The 18,309-nt window shown below is 38.4% G+C and overlaps 1 protein-coding gene across 1 annotated transcript; it reads left to right on the top strand.

Annotated features, from left to right (window-relative positions):
* The first annotated feature begins 308 nt into the window (after positions 1 to 308).
* Positions 309 to 17,750, top strand: LOC130929431 (solute carrier family 15 member 1-like). The gene is made up of 23 exons (XM_057856546.1): positions 309 to 725; positions 3,525 to 3,556; positions 6,547 to 6,626; positions 6,798 to 6,939; positions 7,016 to 7,135; positions 7,207 to 7,306; positions 10,192 to 10,282; positions 10,376 to 10,459; positions 10,861 to 10,943; positions 11,048 to 11,134; positions 11,275 to 11,364; positions 11,468 to 11,512; positions 11,589 to 11,621; positions 11,711 to 11,799; positions 13,617 to 13,698; positions 13,796 to 13,912; positions 13,987 to 14,127; positions 14,204 to 14,250; positions 14,323 to 14,430; positions 14,517 to 14,631; positions 14,726 to 14,863; positions 17,056 to 17,163; positions 17,237 to 17,750. Exons 1-23 carry the CDS (start codon positions 309 to 311, stop codon positions 17,471 to 17,473), a joined length of 2,586 nt encoding a protein of 861 aa, XP_057712529.1. The 3' UTR covers positions 17,474 to 17,750.
* The last annotated feature ends 559 nt before the right edge of the window (positions 17,751 to 18,309 follow it).

Below are 18,309 nucleotides of genomic sequence, written 5' to 3'. Positions count from 1 at the left end.
TATATTGCTTTTCGTGGAAACAACAGTGAGTATTTATACATACAGTCATGTGAAAAATTTAGGACAACCAACAATTCATCGCCATCAATCATTGCACATCCCCTCCTGCTCCCCTACCACAAGGTGTCCCCCAGGGTTCAGTTCTAGGTCCCCTCCTCTTCATTCTCCCCCTTGGTCAGATCATCCGCAAACATGGACTCCAATTTCACTGCTACGCTGACGACATCCAAATTTACATAACCACACAACAAATCTCGCACAGCACCCAATCCACACTTCAAAACTGCCTCAGTGAAATTAATTCCTGGATGCAAGAAAACTATCTTCAACTCAACAGTAACAAATCAGACATAATCATCTTCGACCCTGCAGCCCACATCATAGACAGTCAATTTTCCCTCACCCTCAACAACTGCACCCTGCCTTTCTCAACACATTCCCGCAACCTTGGTATCATTTTTGACAATAAACTCAGATTCGACCACCACGTCAACCATATCACCAGAACTGCCTTCTTCCACCTCAAGAACATAGCCCGTCTTCGCCCCTCCCTCACCCTCTCTACTGCTGAAACCCTCATCCATGCCTTCATAACCTCCAGACTTGACTACTGCAACAGCATTCTCTTCGGTTCTCCATCCAAACTCATCAATAAACTACAATATATCCAAAACTCTGCTGCACGCCTTCTCACCCGGACCCCCTATAGGAACCACATTACCCCCGTCCTCCACAAACTGCACTGGCTTCCTATTTCATACAGAATTCAGTTCAAAATCATCCTTCTCACTTACAAAGCACTCAATAACTTGGCCCCGTCTACCTCACGGACCTTCTCTGTCCCCACACCCCTTCCCGTCACCTCCGCTTTTCTAATGGAAACTTCCTCGCATTGCCCAAACAAAGAACACACCGAACTAGGGGGGACAGAGCCTTCTCCGCTGCCGCCCCCTCCCTTTGGAACTCACTCCCAAAACCCATTCGTTCATGTTCAGACCTTCCCACATTCAAAAAACTGTTAAAAACTCACCTTTTTAAACTAGCTTTTAACTTATAATTATTTTCTTGTTTTGTTCTGTCCACGTTGTTTGCTGTTTCTGTTCCTACTGTAAAGCGTCTTTGAGCATTGGTAAAAGCGCTCTACAAATAAAATGTATTATTATTATTATTATTATTATTAAATATTCAGTTCTTATTAAGAAATGTTCACATATCAATGTCTGATCTTGTTTTTCTTTGTCACTGGAAAAGAAAGTAATTTAATTGCAGGTGGACAACAAAAATTAAGATTGTTTTACCCGTTAAACCAAATTTATCAACAACAATGCATATTCTAACTGAGGAAAAAGTTAGGACACCCTACCACCTAATAGCTAGTATTACCCTCTTTGGCTGAAATAACTTCAGTGAGAGGCTTTTTGTAGCCATCTACCAGTCTTTGACATCGGTATGAAGAAAGTTTGCCCCACTCTTCAACGCCGACTACTTTGAACAGAGAGATGTTTGAGGGGTTTCTTGCATGTACAGCCTGTTTCAAGTCACCCCACAACATCTCAATGGGATTAAGATATGAGCTCCTGACTTGGCCATTCCAGGACACCCTATTTCATTTTAGCCTGTCCTTGGTGGATTTACTGGTACGTTTTGGGTCATTGTCATGTTGCAGGGTCCAGTTTCGCTTCAGCTTTAATTTTTTCACAGATGATCTCACATGTTCCTCAAGCACCATCTGATACACGATAGAATTCATGATGAATTCTATGATGGTGAGCTGGCCAGGTCCTGCTGAAACAAAGCATCCCCAAACCCTTACACTTGCACCTCCATGCTTCACAGTTGGTATGAAGTTCTTTTCCTGAAATGCTGTATTGGGTTTACGCCAAGCATGTCTTCTGTTCTGGTGTCCAAATGATTCAATTTTAGATTCATCTGTCCAAACAACATTATTCCAGAAGTCCTGGTCTGAGTGAATGTAGACAAATTCACTCTGGCAAACTTCACTCTGGCCTTCTTGTTCTTCTTTGAGAGCAAAGGTTTCCTCCTTGCACAGCTCCAATGAAGGTTAAACTTGTGAGGTCTTTTTCTGATTGTAGAGGCATGCACTTTCACATCAACAGTAGCAAGAGCCTGCTGTAGGTCCCGTGATGACATTTTAGAGTTTTTGGAGAGTTCTTCTAGCATCTTGCGGTCTGCTTACTGGGTAAATTTGCTTGGACGGCCAGACCTGGGCAAGTTGGCAGTTGTTTTGAATGTCCTCCACTTGTACACTATTTTCCGGACAGTGGAATGGGTGATTTTATATTCTTTTGAGATCTTCTGAAATCCCTTACCAGACTCATAGACGTCTACAATCTTGTTTTTGAAGGCCTGAGACAGCTTCTTTGATCTTACCATGGTGTTTTCACTCACTTCAAGTCAGTCACTGTTCAAAGTATTCAGTGTTGATGAGTGGGGGGTCTTCAGACCGATGTCACTCTCACTAGTTATTTTAGCCAAAGGTGGTAACACTAGCTATTAGGTGGTAGGGTGTCCTAACTTTTTCCTCAGTAAGAATATGGATTTTTGTTGATACATTTGGTTTAATGAGTAAAACAATGTAAATTTTTGTTGTTTACCTGCAATTTACTCACTTTCTTTTCCAGAGATAAATAAAAACAAGATCAGACATTGATATGTGAACATTTCTTAATAAGGAACTGAATATTTAATGGGGTGTTCGATTTTTTTTTTCGTTCAAATGTGTCTCTCTCTCTCTCTCTCTCTCTCTCTCTCTCTCTCTCTCTCTCTCTCTCTCTCTCTCTCTCTCTCTCTCTCCTTTTAAATTGCTGTCCAGTTACCATTGAATTTAGCTTTGTATTTGAAATGATCATCAAAACCTTGCTTACTCCCTACATCATTATTAAGTGAATTATGTCTCTTTCTGGCATGTATTATATGCAGCCTTTTTAGATCATTAAATAATGACTCACTTTTAGACTAATGAGAAATGATCACAAGTCACCTGTTTTGTGGAATATACTGTGTATGTACAATAAATTACCATGGCCCTCAATTGCAGGGCAAACACTCTTGCAAAATATATTTGCTACACAAGAAAATGGTTTGATGAATTGTTTTTAGTTGCTGTATTATCAATACTTTTTATTATGCATGGTGTCATTTAATTATATACAGTATGAAAATAGGTTTACCATATATATTTATACTGTATATTTTTGTATATAAGGTCCACTGTACTACAGGCTGCATCCACCAAATTTGAAAAGGTACCAATTGTTTTCATTTCGGTGTCACTGGACAATAAGGTGCAGGTGTGCACATTGCATTTATGAAAATTTTATAGTGAAATATTTTATACGAAAGGATTTGATTGCGTAAAAGCTCTTTATCAACACACCAAGCTGTATCCCCTTTATTCATTAATATCGTCCCTATGCCAGCCAAAGAGTGTCTGCCACAAGTCCCACCAGTGTATTCACACTGAAATCACAAAAGCACTTACAGTGCCTTTAACGACTTGGTAGCTTAAATTAAAAAAAAAAAAAAAAAAAATACACACATACAAAAAAATAAATCTACTTTATCTTGACTTTTTTACTTACCAGTAGCTTGAAGCAGACTGAGGCCTCTGACAAAACCACTTGTGATTGATGAATAGTGAGCAGCATTGTTGGTGCAAGCATCTTAGCACACTGTGGTTGAGTGTCCTTTTTAAAACTGTCAGAAAGCTCATGGTTAGGTTGGTTAAATCGTTCTTCTCTAGTGACGTGATGGATATTATCTTGACAAGATGTGGGTATGAACCTGGAAACAATTCGCCTTTGCACAAAACTTTGCCTCGGGAATACACTAACACACAAAGGTTAGGGTGAGTTATATCTGATTCGGACTACACGTCGTTCCCGACGGTCAAAGTATAAGATTATAAGGAATGATGTTATGAAGTTGTAGCGTACCTTGGAACGGACAAGTGGTCACACTACAAGACCAGAGCTACCCCGATCTTTGCGTGCTACAACAAAGAGATCTGACGAAGGCCCAGGCAGGATGCGTCTAGATCCGGTCCTGTAGCAGGTTGCAGGTCACAGAGAAAAGGCAGAGGCACAGACGAGGAGCAGGCTAGAGGCAAAAATCCACAAGGTCAAAAAAAGTGTATCAAAATCCGGGAAGACAAGGTATCTAGAAACGCTTGTAAGTTGCAATGAGGGCTAACAAAGGGCTGTGTGTGCTTATGTAGGGAGGCTGTGGTAATGACCAGGTGTGCAGCACAGGTGTGTGGAATGAGTGCTGATGACTGGGAGAGGGAAAAAAAAGGAAAAGGCATACAGGCCTGCTGTGGTGTTTTAACAGGCATGTGATTGGCTGATTCGAAAATAACATTATTGAGCAGTTGGACAAGTATACCTAATAAAATGAGCGTTGAGTGTATATTATAATTATCTGTAATATAGGTATTACTGGTATTATATATAGTATACACTGTGAGGAGCAGAAGTATTTGCACCCCTTGTGATTTTGCAAGTTCACCCACATAGAAAATTGGTAGAGGTCTGAAATTTTAATCAGATGCTTTTCCACTTATCGAGAAATAATCTAAAAAACGAAAAAAATAAAATCTGGAACTTACATTCTATGATTTTAATTCATTATAATTCATTTGTAGTTTACTGGGGGTTTAAATAAGTATTTGTACCCCTGAGAAAATCAGTGCTAATATTTAGTGCAGAAGGCTTTGTTTGCAATTACAGTGGTCAGATGCTTTTTGTAGTTCTTCACCAGGTTTTCATATATGGAAATGAATTTTGGGCCATTCTTCCACACAATTTTTCTCTAGATATGTCAGGTTACGGTGATGTCATTTGAGAAACACGAATTTTCAGCTCCATTTAAAATTTTTCTATTGGATTGAGGTCTCGAGACTGGCTAGGCCACTCAAGAACCTTGATATGCTTTTTACGCTCCCTCTCCTTGGTCAGCTTGGCTTTGTGCTTCGGATCATTGTCATGTTGGAAGATCCAGCCACGACTCATCTTCAAGTCTCTGACTGAGAGAAGGAGGTTGTGGCTCAAAATCCGATGATACTGTACATTTCACCGTTCATCCTCTGCTTTACATAGTACAATTGTCCTGTTCCCTTTGCTGAAAAGCATGAGGTTTCCATCCCCATACTTCCCAGTAGGAATGGTGTTCTTGGGATTGTACTTATCATTCTTTTTCCTCCCCACACGATGAGTAAAGTTGCACCAAAAAGTTCTACTTTGGTCTCATCTGACCACAGGACTTTCTCCCATCACCCCTCTGCATTATTCAGATTGTCCCTGGCAAACTTCAGACGGGCCTTCACATGTACTGGCTTCAACAGGGGAACCTTCTGAGCAATGCATGATTTTAAACCATTGCACTGTACTGTTCTACTCACATTAGCCTTTGAAACTGTGCATCCAGCTCTCTTCAGGTGATTGACCAGCTCCAGATTTTCAGGGGTGCAAATACTTATGAACCCCAATAGATTACAAATACATGATTGAGAAATCTATAATTGATCATCTATGAATGAAATTTCAGACCTCTACCTATTTTCTAAGTGGGTGAATTTGCAAAATCACAAGGGGTGCAAATACATCTGTTCCTCACTGTAAATATATTTTTAGCTGTAATATTTATATTTTTGTGTTATTTTCTTGCCTTCATTGGGGCTCTGCTATTTTCTTTTGTATACTCGGTTTCCATTGTCTCTCATAAAACTTGAAGACAACCCATGACAATATTATTTCAGGAATTCCTTATTTGGCAGTCTAACAACCCAGGTCTCACTGGAAAAAAATCATTCTGAATTTGCACCAAATATTCATTTTTTCACTTAGTTACGTAGATATTTTGAAAGATATCATTTGAATGACTACATATTAGGTGAAGTGCTCACCTACGTGTTCATTGTATGTAAACATTACTTGCTTGCACATTGAGACTACAAATAATCAGCCAGTATATAACCAACCTTATCTGCAAATTTAGCCGTGATAAGCCACATACACGGCTCATCCACGTGCATTTTCACTTTGTGACTTGCACACAGCTAATGGGAGGTTACAAAAGCTCACCTTGCTTCAGCTGGCGCTTGAAGTTTTAAGACACTTGACTTAGTGAGGGATTGGAGCAGAAAGGGGATACGATCTTGCGGTACACATTCAGTCATGGCAGGTGAGTCTGATTTAAATGGTCACTGTGTAAGATATCTAATAATCAGTTTAAATTAATACCAATAAGTGTCATGTGTACACAGTATTTATGAATGAGTAAAATTATTTTACCTCTGCAAAGATTTAACCTAAAATTGTCTTTGTACTGTTGTTTTTGTCTTTACAGGTAAAGGTGAAATGGGGAAGTCAAAGAGCGTAAGTACTGTTTGGAATTTCAAATGTATTCCAAAATATACATTTAAAAATAATTCTTGATTCAACAAAAAGTTGTTTAGTCACCTCTGAGCATGTATCTGGCTTCATTGAATTAGTAATAGCAACGACAATGTCACCTCTCACAGGCTTTGGTGTGTGGCTTTCCGATTAGCATCTTTTTTATTGTGGTCAACGAGTTCTGTGAGCGGTTCTCGTATTATGGCATGCGAGGTGAGTTTTTAAATTTTTGTTTTATTTTGATTTTTTAAAAACATATTATAAATGTCAATTCAAAGAAAAGCATTCTCGCACAAGAGATATTAGACATAGTTGCTGGATGCAGATGCAACTTTTCTGTGTTATAAAATAATTTTCATACATCTGTCCGCTCCCTGTGTGCAGCCGTGCTCGTACTTTACTTTAAGTACTTTCTGAGGTGGGATGATGACTTTGCCACCACAATCTACCATACTTTTGTTGCACTCTGCTACCTGACCCCAATTCTGGGTGCCATTGTGGCCGATTCATGGCTTGGAAAATTCAAGTGGGTCTCACTGCTGCTCATCTAATTCCACTCGGATTGCATGTTCCATAATGGCTTCATTCTTCCCTCCATGCAGAACTATCGTGTACCTGTCCATTGTGTATGCATTAGGGCAGGTGGTCCTGGCGGTCAGTGCCATCCATGACATCACAGACACTAATAAAGATGGCACCCCAGACAGCATGGCTGTACACGTGTAAGTCATCGGGCAACATTTCTCAAAGCTGCGCAAACACTTGAAAATGACCCGATGCATACTTCCCTCAGAGCTCTGTCCATGGTGGGTTTGATTCTCATAGCTGTAGGAACAGGAGGCATCAAGCCTTGTGTTGCAGCCTTTGGTGGGGACCAGTTTGAAGACCATCAGGTAGAGTTGTCTTTGTGGGAACCCATTATTAACATAGGTCTAAACCAGAGTAGTCCAAACTTTTTTCTTTAATGGGCCGAATACAGAAAATCGAAAGGCTTTTGGAGCCACTTTGACATTAATCTACACCAATGTTTTTCAACCTTTTCTGAGTCACGGCACGTTTTTACATAGGAAAAAATGTTGCGGCACACCACAAACCAAAAATGTTCCAAAATTACTTCCTGTAGAGTATATTTAATTAACCAATGATTTCTCAATATTTATTCTAACTAATCGAACACAAAGCTGATATCCTGCAGGAATTGAAGAAAGACACACATGAAGCTCTTCTTCAACAACTCTTTGTCCCTCTTTTTATTTTTTTTTTTTATCGCAGTTAGGCTTGAAAAGCTCAGAACTATCAGACAGGGGGACTTTAGCAATGTCTTTAACCGCATCAGGCCCAAGAATCTCGCTGACAATAACTTTGCAGGCAGGTAGTATTAATGTCTCTGCCACAATGTGGGACTTTTTGGATTTAGCAACAAGTTCAGCAACAAGGTCTGAGAAGTCAAGCTTTGATAGCTATTTCATTTACCTTAGTAGTTTTTCTCAAAAAAAGTTTTTCTCTGTGTTTCTCTGTGTTCTGTGTCTAAGGCGAACAAAATAGTCCACTGACTTGAAGCGACGGGTGTCTCGTTTGGAGATAATGTTTAAGCTTGCTTGGCACCATGGCGCTGTTGGATAGCTGCTCGTGTTGCATTCAAGAACTGCTCGGATTTCTAGCAATTGGCCAACTTGCTGTCCTCGACAGTGCGTCGGAATAAAACACAGGGGGAGGATTGACGGTCGTCACATATGGATAAAATGGAAAGGACACTTTCGTATATATCGACACTTGACGAGTCTAATCCAATGATGTACAGTAGATTTGCTGGGGTCCACATTGTCGCAGACAGCAAGGTGGCTGGAAATCCGAGCAGTTCTTCAACGCGACACGAGCTATACCTCCCTCATTTCCAAACAACCGAAAGCGTCTACCTAGTCGTTCCTTCCTTAACAATGTCAAAAAAAAAAAAAAAATGCGACATTGGATAATTTCTTCACATCTGACAATCTCTCACGACACACTAGTGTGCCTTGACAATGCGTCGGAATAAAACACAGGGGGAGGATTGACGGTCGTCACATATGGATAAAATGGAAAGGCCACTTTCGTATATATCGACACTTGATGAGTCTACCTACCTACATACATATATACATATACAGTGGGGAGAACAAGTATTTGATACACTGCCAATGGGTTTTCCCATTGACTGTGTATCAAATACTTGTTCTCCCCACTATATATATATATATATATATATATATATATATATATATATATATATATATATATTTATATATATTTATATTAGGGCTGTCAAACGATTAAAATTTTTAATCGAGTTAATTACAGCTTAAAAATTAATTAATCGTAATTATTCGCAATTAATCACAATTCAAACCATCTATAAAATATGCCATATTTTTCTGTAAATTATATATATATTCTGTAAAATAAATTGTTGGAATGGAAAGATAAGACACAAGATGGATATATACATTCAACATACGGTACATAAGGACTGTAGTGGGCATTTCACTCTACTGTCATTTAAATCTGTCTATGCTGTCCTCACTCCGAAGCGTCTACTTTTTCCAAAGCTAGACAGCTAGTGAACGACGCCTTAATAATTAGACTTCTTCCTTTTTCATCTGATTTATTAATAAAATGGCCTCAAACCATTGTCCTCTTTAGACCGTCGTAAAACTACAAAAAAAAAGTACACAAGCATTGCATTAGCAACAACGTTAGCTTAGCACGCTATACAGGTTCACTAAACATAAACAAAAAGCGTCTCATACAAAAAATATAACATTTCGCTTACTAACATAATATGCACATTCTTTACAACAACCATACTTACGGACAAATCTTGTCCAAGGATCATATAAGCACAACATTATCAGCCCGAGACGTCGTGCAGCCATAATGAACTGGAAAGAAAACAATAAACCATGTCACAAAGCGCCCACAAGAGTTCGCTGTTGGACAGCACAAAAAGTCTTGCTGTAAAACTTAACAAAAGGCAGAATACTTTCTGAGCGGGACATGTGCGTTAATTGCGTCAAATATTTTAACGTGATTAATTAAAAAAAATAATTACCGCGCGTTAACACGATAATTTTGACAGCCCTAATTTATATATATATATATATATATATATATATATATATATATATACACACACACATATATACATATATACACATATATACACACACACACATATATATACACATATATATATACACACACACATATATACATATATATATACACACACACACATATATACATACATATATATGTGTGTGTGTGTGTGTGTATATATATATATATATATATATATATATATATATATATATATATATATATATATATATATATATATATATATATATATATATATATATATATATATATATATATATATATACACACACACACATATATATATGGTGGTGGCAATGGTTCCACTCCAAACCTCGCCAATATATTAGGCTGCAGAATTTCTACCGAAGCATCATCCTTCAAAAAGTGTTTACTGTTTGCTATATTGTTATCATTACTTTTATGTGAGATTTCCTGCTGTGTAGACAACATATTTTGACCAATACAGGGTGTGACTATGACTTATCTGATGCTTCTCAGCATTTTTTGTACTGAGTTGTTAATTAACATATATGAACATGTGTCATATTGGCTTGTGAACACTGTCCAAGGCCAAGTACAAAGATTATGGATGTTGCATAAGAACACTTTTTGACCTTTTCAACATTCTGTCTCTTCCTAGGAGAAGCAGAGGAGCACCTTTTTCTCCATTTTCTATCTGTCCATCAATGCAGGCAGTCTGCTGTCCACTGTCATTACCCCAATCCTCAGAGGTACTGATGGACAAAGAGCATTTTAAAAAGAGATGGAAACATTAGGGTGCTGAATGGAGAGATAACCTATTTAATTTGTGTGTTGTATTGTAGCTCAGGAGTGTGGGATTTACAGCCAGCAGAAATGTTACTCACTGGCTTTTGGTGTCCCCGCAGCCCTGATGGTAGTCGCTCTAAGTAAGAACACATCCCTTTGCTCAGTTTGAGTTAGGTTATTAAACCACGATTAGTGCTCAGTACTTATGACAAAATTTGGTTACAGTTTTTAACTTAGGCCTTTGGAGACTGTCTCGTAGCAAGAGTTTTATCATTTTGAACACATCTAACAAAAAGTTGGCAAAATGTGTCAGAGAAACTCTGACGTAGTTTGTTAAACAGTGCCAGATGCTTATAGCAACTGGAGTAGATACAAAAAGGGGTCCATGACCCTGTGGAGCAATTCACAGCACAACATGAGAAATAATAAACCCAATGTCGAAACCCATTATAGTTTGGTACAGGACACTGCAAAAAACTGTATTTACAGTTGCTGGCTAAACAATTATTTTGTCTTCATAATTGCATGCATTTGTATGCAGTTGTGTTCATTGTGGGAAGTGGAATGTACAACAAGACTGCTCCTCAGGGAAACATCTTGGTGAAAGTCTGCAAATGCATCGGAGTATGTGCACCTTCTGCAACCATCACATTTCACTATCTGGTTCATCACATTATCATTCTCTTTTTAAATGAGAATGAAAATAAAAAATAATTCCTCCTCTGCAGTTTGCTATCAGTAACCGCTTCAATCATCGTCATCCACAATACCCGAAAAGAAATCACTGGCTGGACTGGGCTGAAGAAAAATATGATGTAAGATCAGAATATTTGTATTTGTGTATAAGCCATTGGCGAATTAAAAGGAAATCATAAAACTTCCCAAAATGGCGTGTTAAAAGACAACCGGAAATACTATGCCAGAATAACAACCGGTCTTCTGCTTGTGGTTGTAGAAACTTCTGATTGCCCAAGTGAAGATGGTGGTTAAGGTGCTGTTCCTCTACATCCCCCTTCCAATGTTCTGGGCTCTCTTTGACCAGCAGGTGACTAGTAGTATAACCCCCACAATCACTCTTATTGATGGCACAAACTAAGCCACGGAAAGTCTGCATGCCTATAGTATTAAAAAAAATGCCCACTTCTCAGGGATCAAGATGGACGCTCCAGGCAACTACCATGGATGGTGATTTTGTAAGTCTAGAGTAATCGGAATACCAACAATAGTGCCCCCAAAAATAATACTTCTAATTTTGCCTGTTTTTGACAGGGAATCCTTGTTATCCAGCCTGACCAGATGCAGGTGAGCTCTTATATTAATAATCTTGGTCGAGATGTTTTATTTTTATTTTATTTTAAACACACTGAGCAAGTGAAGTCCTTTCTCACCAGACGGTCAACCCCATCTTGATTCTGGTTTTGGTGCCCATCGTGGACAGTGTGCTCTACCCACTCATCTCCAAATGCAAGCTAAACTTCACGTGGGTGTTGCTGTTATATTTCATGCCTATAGCCTTTTACTGGTGTTCTTTCTGCTTGGCAAACAAATGTGTACTCATATCAAACTGGGCAGGACCCAACTGAGACCTGCTGACTGGACGATGGGTCTTCTCGTCACACTAGCAAAAACATCGTTTCCTTTCAAATGAGCTTTTAGTGAGGTTCTTTACTCCTCTTTGAATGAGGAAATTAAGTGTATTTCTGACAAAACTTGGGAAACCGACCTATCGACAGGAACTGCTTTGCACTCCAACATTGCATTCAACCATATGGTTGCTTCCTGGTCACGTCTGCAGCTACCGCCCCTTTCTCCTGATTGGCTCGGACATTAGATGGCCACTAAGTGGTTGGACATTTGAGATTGGCAAGATGGTACAATAGACCCTACCCACGTGACGTCACAACTCCGCTCTCCTGAATGGTACCGCCCAATTGTCCGTCAAAACATAGTGTTAACCTGTTACGGCTACGTACATTCCTCCTATTTACGGCGTGTTTTTCTGCTCCTTAACATTAATAATCAAAATGGTGAAGGCGTGTGTGGCTGTTGGTTGCACTAACAGAGAAGATGGAAGGAGAGACTTGAAGTTTTACCGTATTCCGAGGGATCCAAAGAGGAGAGCGAAATGGACGGCTGCAATTCGACGTGAAAACTGGGCACCAAAAAATCACCACAGACTATGTAGTAGTCATTTTATATCCGGTAAGATGCATTTAAGATATACTTAGAGGGTTTTGGGCTGACAAATAACCACAATTAAGATCATTGCTAGGCTAATCGCCGACAACATACACGTATGTATGTAGTGAGAGTGCTATCGCTAAACCATATAAACATTAAAAGCCTTAACTCCATTGACAAACGACATGAAATACATTAGACTTGACAGTGGATGTTAGCAATAGCAAAAGATTTTGAATTGAAAATTTCGTAACTCACCTTTCCAAGCACAAGATAGATTCCTGCCGAATTTTCGTGGACGAGGACCTGTTTCACCCAACCAGCAACGAAGTATTTATAAGCCTCCAAGCTCTTGAAGTTTTTCAAATTTTCGTGAGAATAGGCTGATTTTGTGTGAACAAGATAATTGTAAATATCAGCGTAGCAGATGTCAGGCAGACAGGGCGAAGACAGTGGGTCGAAAAACATCGATTTGGGCATCAAATATGGATCTGGCGACTGTATAGAACGAAGCTTTTCCACATAACGCCTTTTATGCAACACATCCAGTGAGTTTACGGCATCAGAAAGCACCGGGTCTTCCATGAAATGCATTTTAAATTCCTCGATCAATTGAAACCAATGCTAATACAGAGACAAAATAACGGACAAGTGGGCGGAACCATACAGCGAGCACGTGGTTTTGTGACGTCGGTGGGTAGGGTCTATAGGATGAATGAATCAGACAGGACCGTCTTGTTTGCAAGGCTAGTAAGTTATACTTTCTCAGTAAATACTATAGGTAATAGAATGTGGCATTATACACTTATCGCTCTCAAATTCAACACAATTTGTTCAAATCATTCATATTTGCCTGAGTTATTTGAAAAACCCTTCTTGATGTTGTGTCAAATTTAGAAGTTATTTATTAACACTTTTTCTGGACTTTAAGAGTTAAATACAACTGAACTGTGCTTGAATAGCGATTATTTCATGCACTCCTTGAGGGAGCCACGGACCACTTATGATAATGATAATGCTGTACATTTTAATAATCACTGCTTCAGCTTGCTTGTGGTCATGAACATGAAAAGAAGATGGATGGCTATCAATGTAATTAATTTGTCCATATTGCAGTCCGTTAAAAAGGATGACAGTGGGGATGTTCCTCGCCGCTCTGGCATTTGTTTCTGCAGGCCTGGTCCAAATCCAGATTGATGTGAGAGTGACACTTGAGAAAACACTGACATATAGGACACAATGCACTTTTCAAATCTGTTCTCATGCACATGTACGTCCTTTTACGCTGTTTTCAGCAAACGCTGCCCACATTTCCAGCAAGTACTGAGAGCCAAGTGAAGTTCCTCAACATGCTGAATAAGCCATTGGACATCAAGGCTGGGTCACAATCACTTAAATTGGATGCTTTTACGGTATTTAAGCATGCAGATGAGATGATCCTTTAAAAGCAAGCCACTTGACTAACAGATGCATTCAAATTCACCAGGCCAACATTGATTACTTGACCTTTGATGAGCCCTTTTCTCTTGAACTGGCCCCAGATGCTATTTATCCTATCAGTTTGAGTGATGGATCTCGGAATACTCTGGCAATTCTCCAGGATGGGCCCTTGCCCAGGCCAGTAATGGTAAGGAAAACCAGCAGAAAAGGTAAAGGAAGCAACCCTCTCACTTGAATCTAATGTATAAATTTACTTGTCACAGTTTGAAGACATCACGGCCAAACCAGAGCAAGGAGCTAATGGGATAAGGCAAGTTTAATTAGCTCAACCTGAGGTATTGATATTGTCGTATAATGCGATTAATGTGATTTCCTTCTGCAGATTTTTCAATGGCCTTGACTCTCCTTTAAATATAACCGTTGGTAATTTGGGCGTCAAGGATGTTACTGCTTCAAACATGTCAGAATATTTTGCTGTACCACAGGGAAAGTATGTAGGGCATTACATTTTCTATTTACTTCTGCTCACACAAGCACAAATGCCCTTATTCTTTCTTTTTGTCTTGTCACAATCAGTGCACAGTTCTTGATCAAGAACACCACAGGAGGTCATTGTATCTACAACAAGCATCTTGGCTTTGGCAGCTCTTACACCTTGATCATCCCACCCAATTTTCATTTTGGACCAAATGTAATAACATATTTGATTGCATGTACTGTATCTGCTTGGGAGCTACCTTTTCCACCAAGATTGTGCATCAGAGTGATTTGTTTTTGTCCTCCAGTGTGAACAGGATATCCGTCAAGTGAATGACATCAGAGAAAACTCGGTCCACATGGCCTGGCAGATTCCTCAGTACTTCCTCATCACTGCAGGAGAAGTTGTCTTTTCAGTTACAGGCCTGGAATTCTCCTACTCACAGGTATTCATTGCATGCATTCTAAACAGCTCAGACATTGCATTTAAGCCAATCTGCGATTTGTTTTGTTTTGGATCCTGGAAATAAAATGAAGTTGCATTCTCGGTCATAAAACCAATATTTAAACAGGATGGTAAAATCAATGCCAGGTGATGGATTGTTACTACTTTGGTTTTGATGGAGACCACACAACAAGCATGATAATGGTTTGTTTAGATTTTTTTTTTGAGTGAGTTTAGTGACATATTTCCCTCCACATTTTGGTCAGTTTCAGCATCATAAAACTGGTCAACTTGCACTCTAGCTCCCTTGAGTGGTGCACGAAAGAAAGGACTAAACTGTGCACAAAGCTAAATTGAGTTAAACTTTTCCACACAAAACAACAGCTAAAGCATTCTTAATTGCACCCCCCCCCAAATGTTTATTTTGGTAACATTTTTATGTAACTTATTTGTGCAATATATTTCAATAAGATCATTATTTTATTTATTTATTTTTTATTTATTTATTTAGTTTAGGGCTGTCAAACGATTAAAATTTTTAATCGAGTTAATCACAGCTTAAAAATTAATTAATCGTAATTAACGGCAATTCAAACCATCTCTCAAATATGCCATATTTTTTTGTAAATTATTGTTGGAATGGAAAGATAAGACAAAACGGATAAATACATTCAACATACTGTACATAAGTACTGTATTTGTTTATTATAACAATAAATGCACAAGATGGCATTAACACTATTACCATTTTTTTCTGTAAAAGGGATCCACGGGTAGAAAGATTTGTAATTCTTAAAAGATAATGTGAGTACAAGTTATAGTAATTTTATATCAAAACCCCTCTGTATGTTTTTGTCTTAATAAAATTTGTAAAATTTTCAATCAAAAAAATAAACTAATAGCTTGCCATTGTGGAAGGTAGTGACTGAAATACACCACAAGGTGTCAAGGGCGAGTTTTAAATTAATTAGAGATTTAGCCACGTTTTTCCAGTGCGTTTTGCCCCTCGACTGACGCCGTAGTTTCCGGGTTCATTGTACCTTACGTTCATTTGAGTGTTGACTTCACAGCGTACGAGACCTCTTATAGTTTGTATATTGTGACTAAATATTGCCAACTAGTGTATTTGTTGAGGTAAATGAAATGTTTTAATACAGTTTGACCAAAGTCTGAGTATTATTTTGCATAGCTATTTTGATTGGGAATGCCAGTTTGCTTTGCATTGAGCGCTTTTCTTTTTGTGAACAATATTTTGTTGTTGTTGAAGAAATAGGAATATTATTTTTGTTGTGCTTTCAGTAAATAATACTGTAGTGACTTGACTGTTCCGCCTAAATGCATGATTGTAAGTTGGCCAACCATGACTCTCAGTGGTGGCTGCAAATGGTATATCTTCTCTGCGCTGTGTTCAATACAGGGTGTTAAGAAAAAGATCATCTCCTGTCATTCGTCCCCACGTCCCTCGCCACAATAATTATGTTTCTTGTGAAAGAGCTGCCAAAGCTTATGCCAATAAATAGCGCAATGAATGCCTGTGTCCACTCCACTCGCTTGTCTCTGACTCTAGCTCTCAATATACATAAAACGGTGCCATTGTAGTCTGTTTGCGGCAATGCATTAGTGGGTCATTCCGCGCATGCATTAAATAATTAAACGTGATTGATTAAAAAAATTAATTACCGCCCGTTAACGCGATAAATTTGCCAGCCCTAATTTTATTTATTTTTTTAAATATACCTTTACATTTTTTTTGCATGGATATGGGCCCGGAAACTTAGCTATCTGGCTTTATGCTGGCCTTGAACTCACTTAATCAGCAGCACTTCCAAAAAGGCTTCAAGCTGATTTATGCCACCCCTAATGAGGTTTTCTGTCAAAATAAACATGAAACAACAATTACACAATATATATTTCAAACTAACACAGCATTGTCTCAAGAAAGTCCCCCTGTTTTAATGCAACACACCGAGTCATAGGCAAAAGTTTTAGGAGCAACCCATATGTACATGAGGAGCAAAACATCAGACAGCCAATACAACAATACTCCCAGGCATTCAGTATATTATTTATCCTTTTCCAAAAATAACCAATATTAAAAAACCTGTGTGAGTCACTTACAATAATCTTATGAAAAGAGCTGATAGGTTAGAGCGTATAGTTGAAATAAGGATGACAAAACAAACTTCTTCCCAGGCACCCAGCAACATGAAATCGGTGCTTCAGGCTGGTTGGCTGTTAACGGTTGCTGTTGGTAATATCATTGTGCTCATTGTTGCTGAGGCAGCAACACTTGAAGATCAGGTGGGTGTCTTATAATGTTGTATTAAATAATTAATAATGTATTCACAACACTAATAGTCACTGTATTCTTTAGTGGGCTGAGTACATTCTCTTTGCATCCCTGCTGGTGGGGGTGTGCATCATCTTTGCCGTTATGGCTTACTTCTACACATACACTGACCCAACCAAGATTGAAGCTCAGTTCAGAGAGATGGAGCCCAATGATAAGCAGAAGACGGATAGAAAGGACTCCTTAGAACGTAGCAATGAAAAGAAGAGTTATGATTCCAGTTCAGATGAGGAGGGAGCTTTTGCACAGACCAAGATGTAAAGAAAAAAGAAAAGGAAGTAGAAATAGAGACAGTATTTACCCTCATTGTATTTCAACGCTGCTTGGTTCTGTGTTTCTTGTTTAATGTTAAAAATGACTTTTGATTTGTGTTTGGCAACATGATTTGTAATTTAAAGGAGGTTTGTTTCCAAGCAGCTGTACAGAGTGCATTTTAGTTTTTTCTGTTACGGTTAATTCACGATCAAATTGGCTTATTTTGCACTATGTTGCAGTGACTTGTTGCTGTTTTTTTTTTGTTTGTTTGTAATGTGCTGTTTAGGAGGTTGTAGGCATTGGGTTATTTTGTAATTATTCTGAATTTAAAGTAAATGTTTTCTCAAATCGTCTTTTTTGAGTACAAACAGGATGGGTTAATTTTTCCAATAAAAAGTTTATCTTCCCCTTTTTTAACAAAGACTGAAATTCATTTGTGTTGCATTAGCATATGAAGTAAAACCCCTTTAGTGCTGCCTTCTGTGTTTTTTTTTCTTTCTATTTTTAAAAACACAATGATCTTTAATATCCGCTCCCTAATTGCGTGAATGTTGCTTGTGATGATGAGGCCAGTTTAAGGGTATAATAAATAGTTATTTTATAACAAATAAATGATTGATGGGCTAATAAAACAGTTATTGCTAAGGGTAATAAAGCACAATGCTAATAAATGCTACAACGAACTTTTGGACAGTTCCAAGTTTGAAACCCAGTCAGCATTTTTCCATAAATATACACATTAGAATGAGTAATAAAATATAATATGGTAGGTGTTATAGTATTTACCTATTACATGTTTGTTTTTATTTTTTTTCAACTGGTACAAATGTTCTACAGTAGGC

The sequence above is a fragment of the Corythoichthys intestinalis genome, chromosome 2 (genome assembly GCF_030265065.1).
Source record: "Corythoichthys intestinalis isolate RoL2023-P3 chromosome 2, ASM3026506v1, whole genome shotgun sequence".
NCBI classification, from domain to species: domain Eukaryota; kingdom Metazoa; phylum Chordata; class Actinopteri; order Syngnathiformes; family Syngnathidae; genus Corythoichthys; species Corythoichthys intestinalis.
Note: the sequence above shows the minus strand (reverse complement) of the source record. Positions and strands in the feature narration are given on the sequence as shown.

Excerpts from the sequence above, each read along its gene's own strand:
- LOC130929431 (XM_057856546.1), top strand. The coding sequence starts at position 309 with ATGCAAGAAAACTATCTTCAACTCAACAGTAACAAATCAGACATAATC. Across the intron at positions 10,944-11,047 it reads AAGTCTGCAAATGCATCGGA|TTTGCTATCAGTAACCGCTT; the intron begins GTATGTGCACCT and ends CCTCCTCTGCAG. Across the intron at positions 14,431-14,516 it reads TTTGCTGTACCACAGGGAAA|TGCACAGTTCTTGATCAAGA; the intron begins GTATGTAGGGCA and ends TGTCACAATCAG.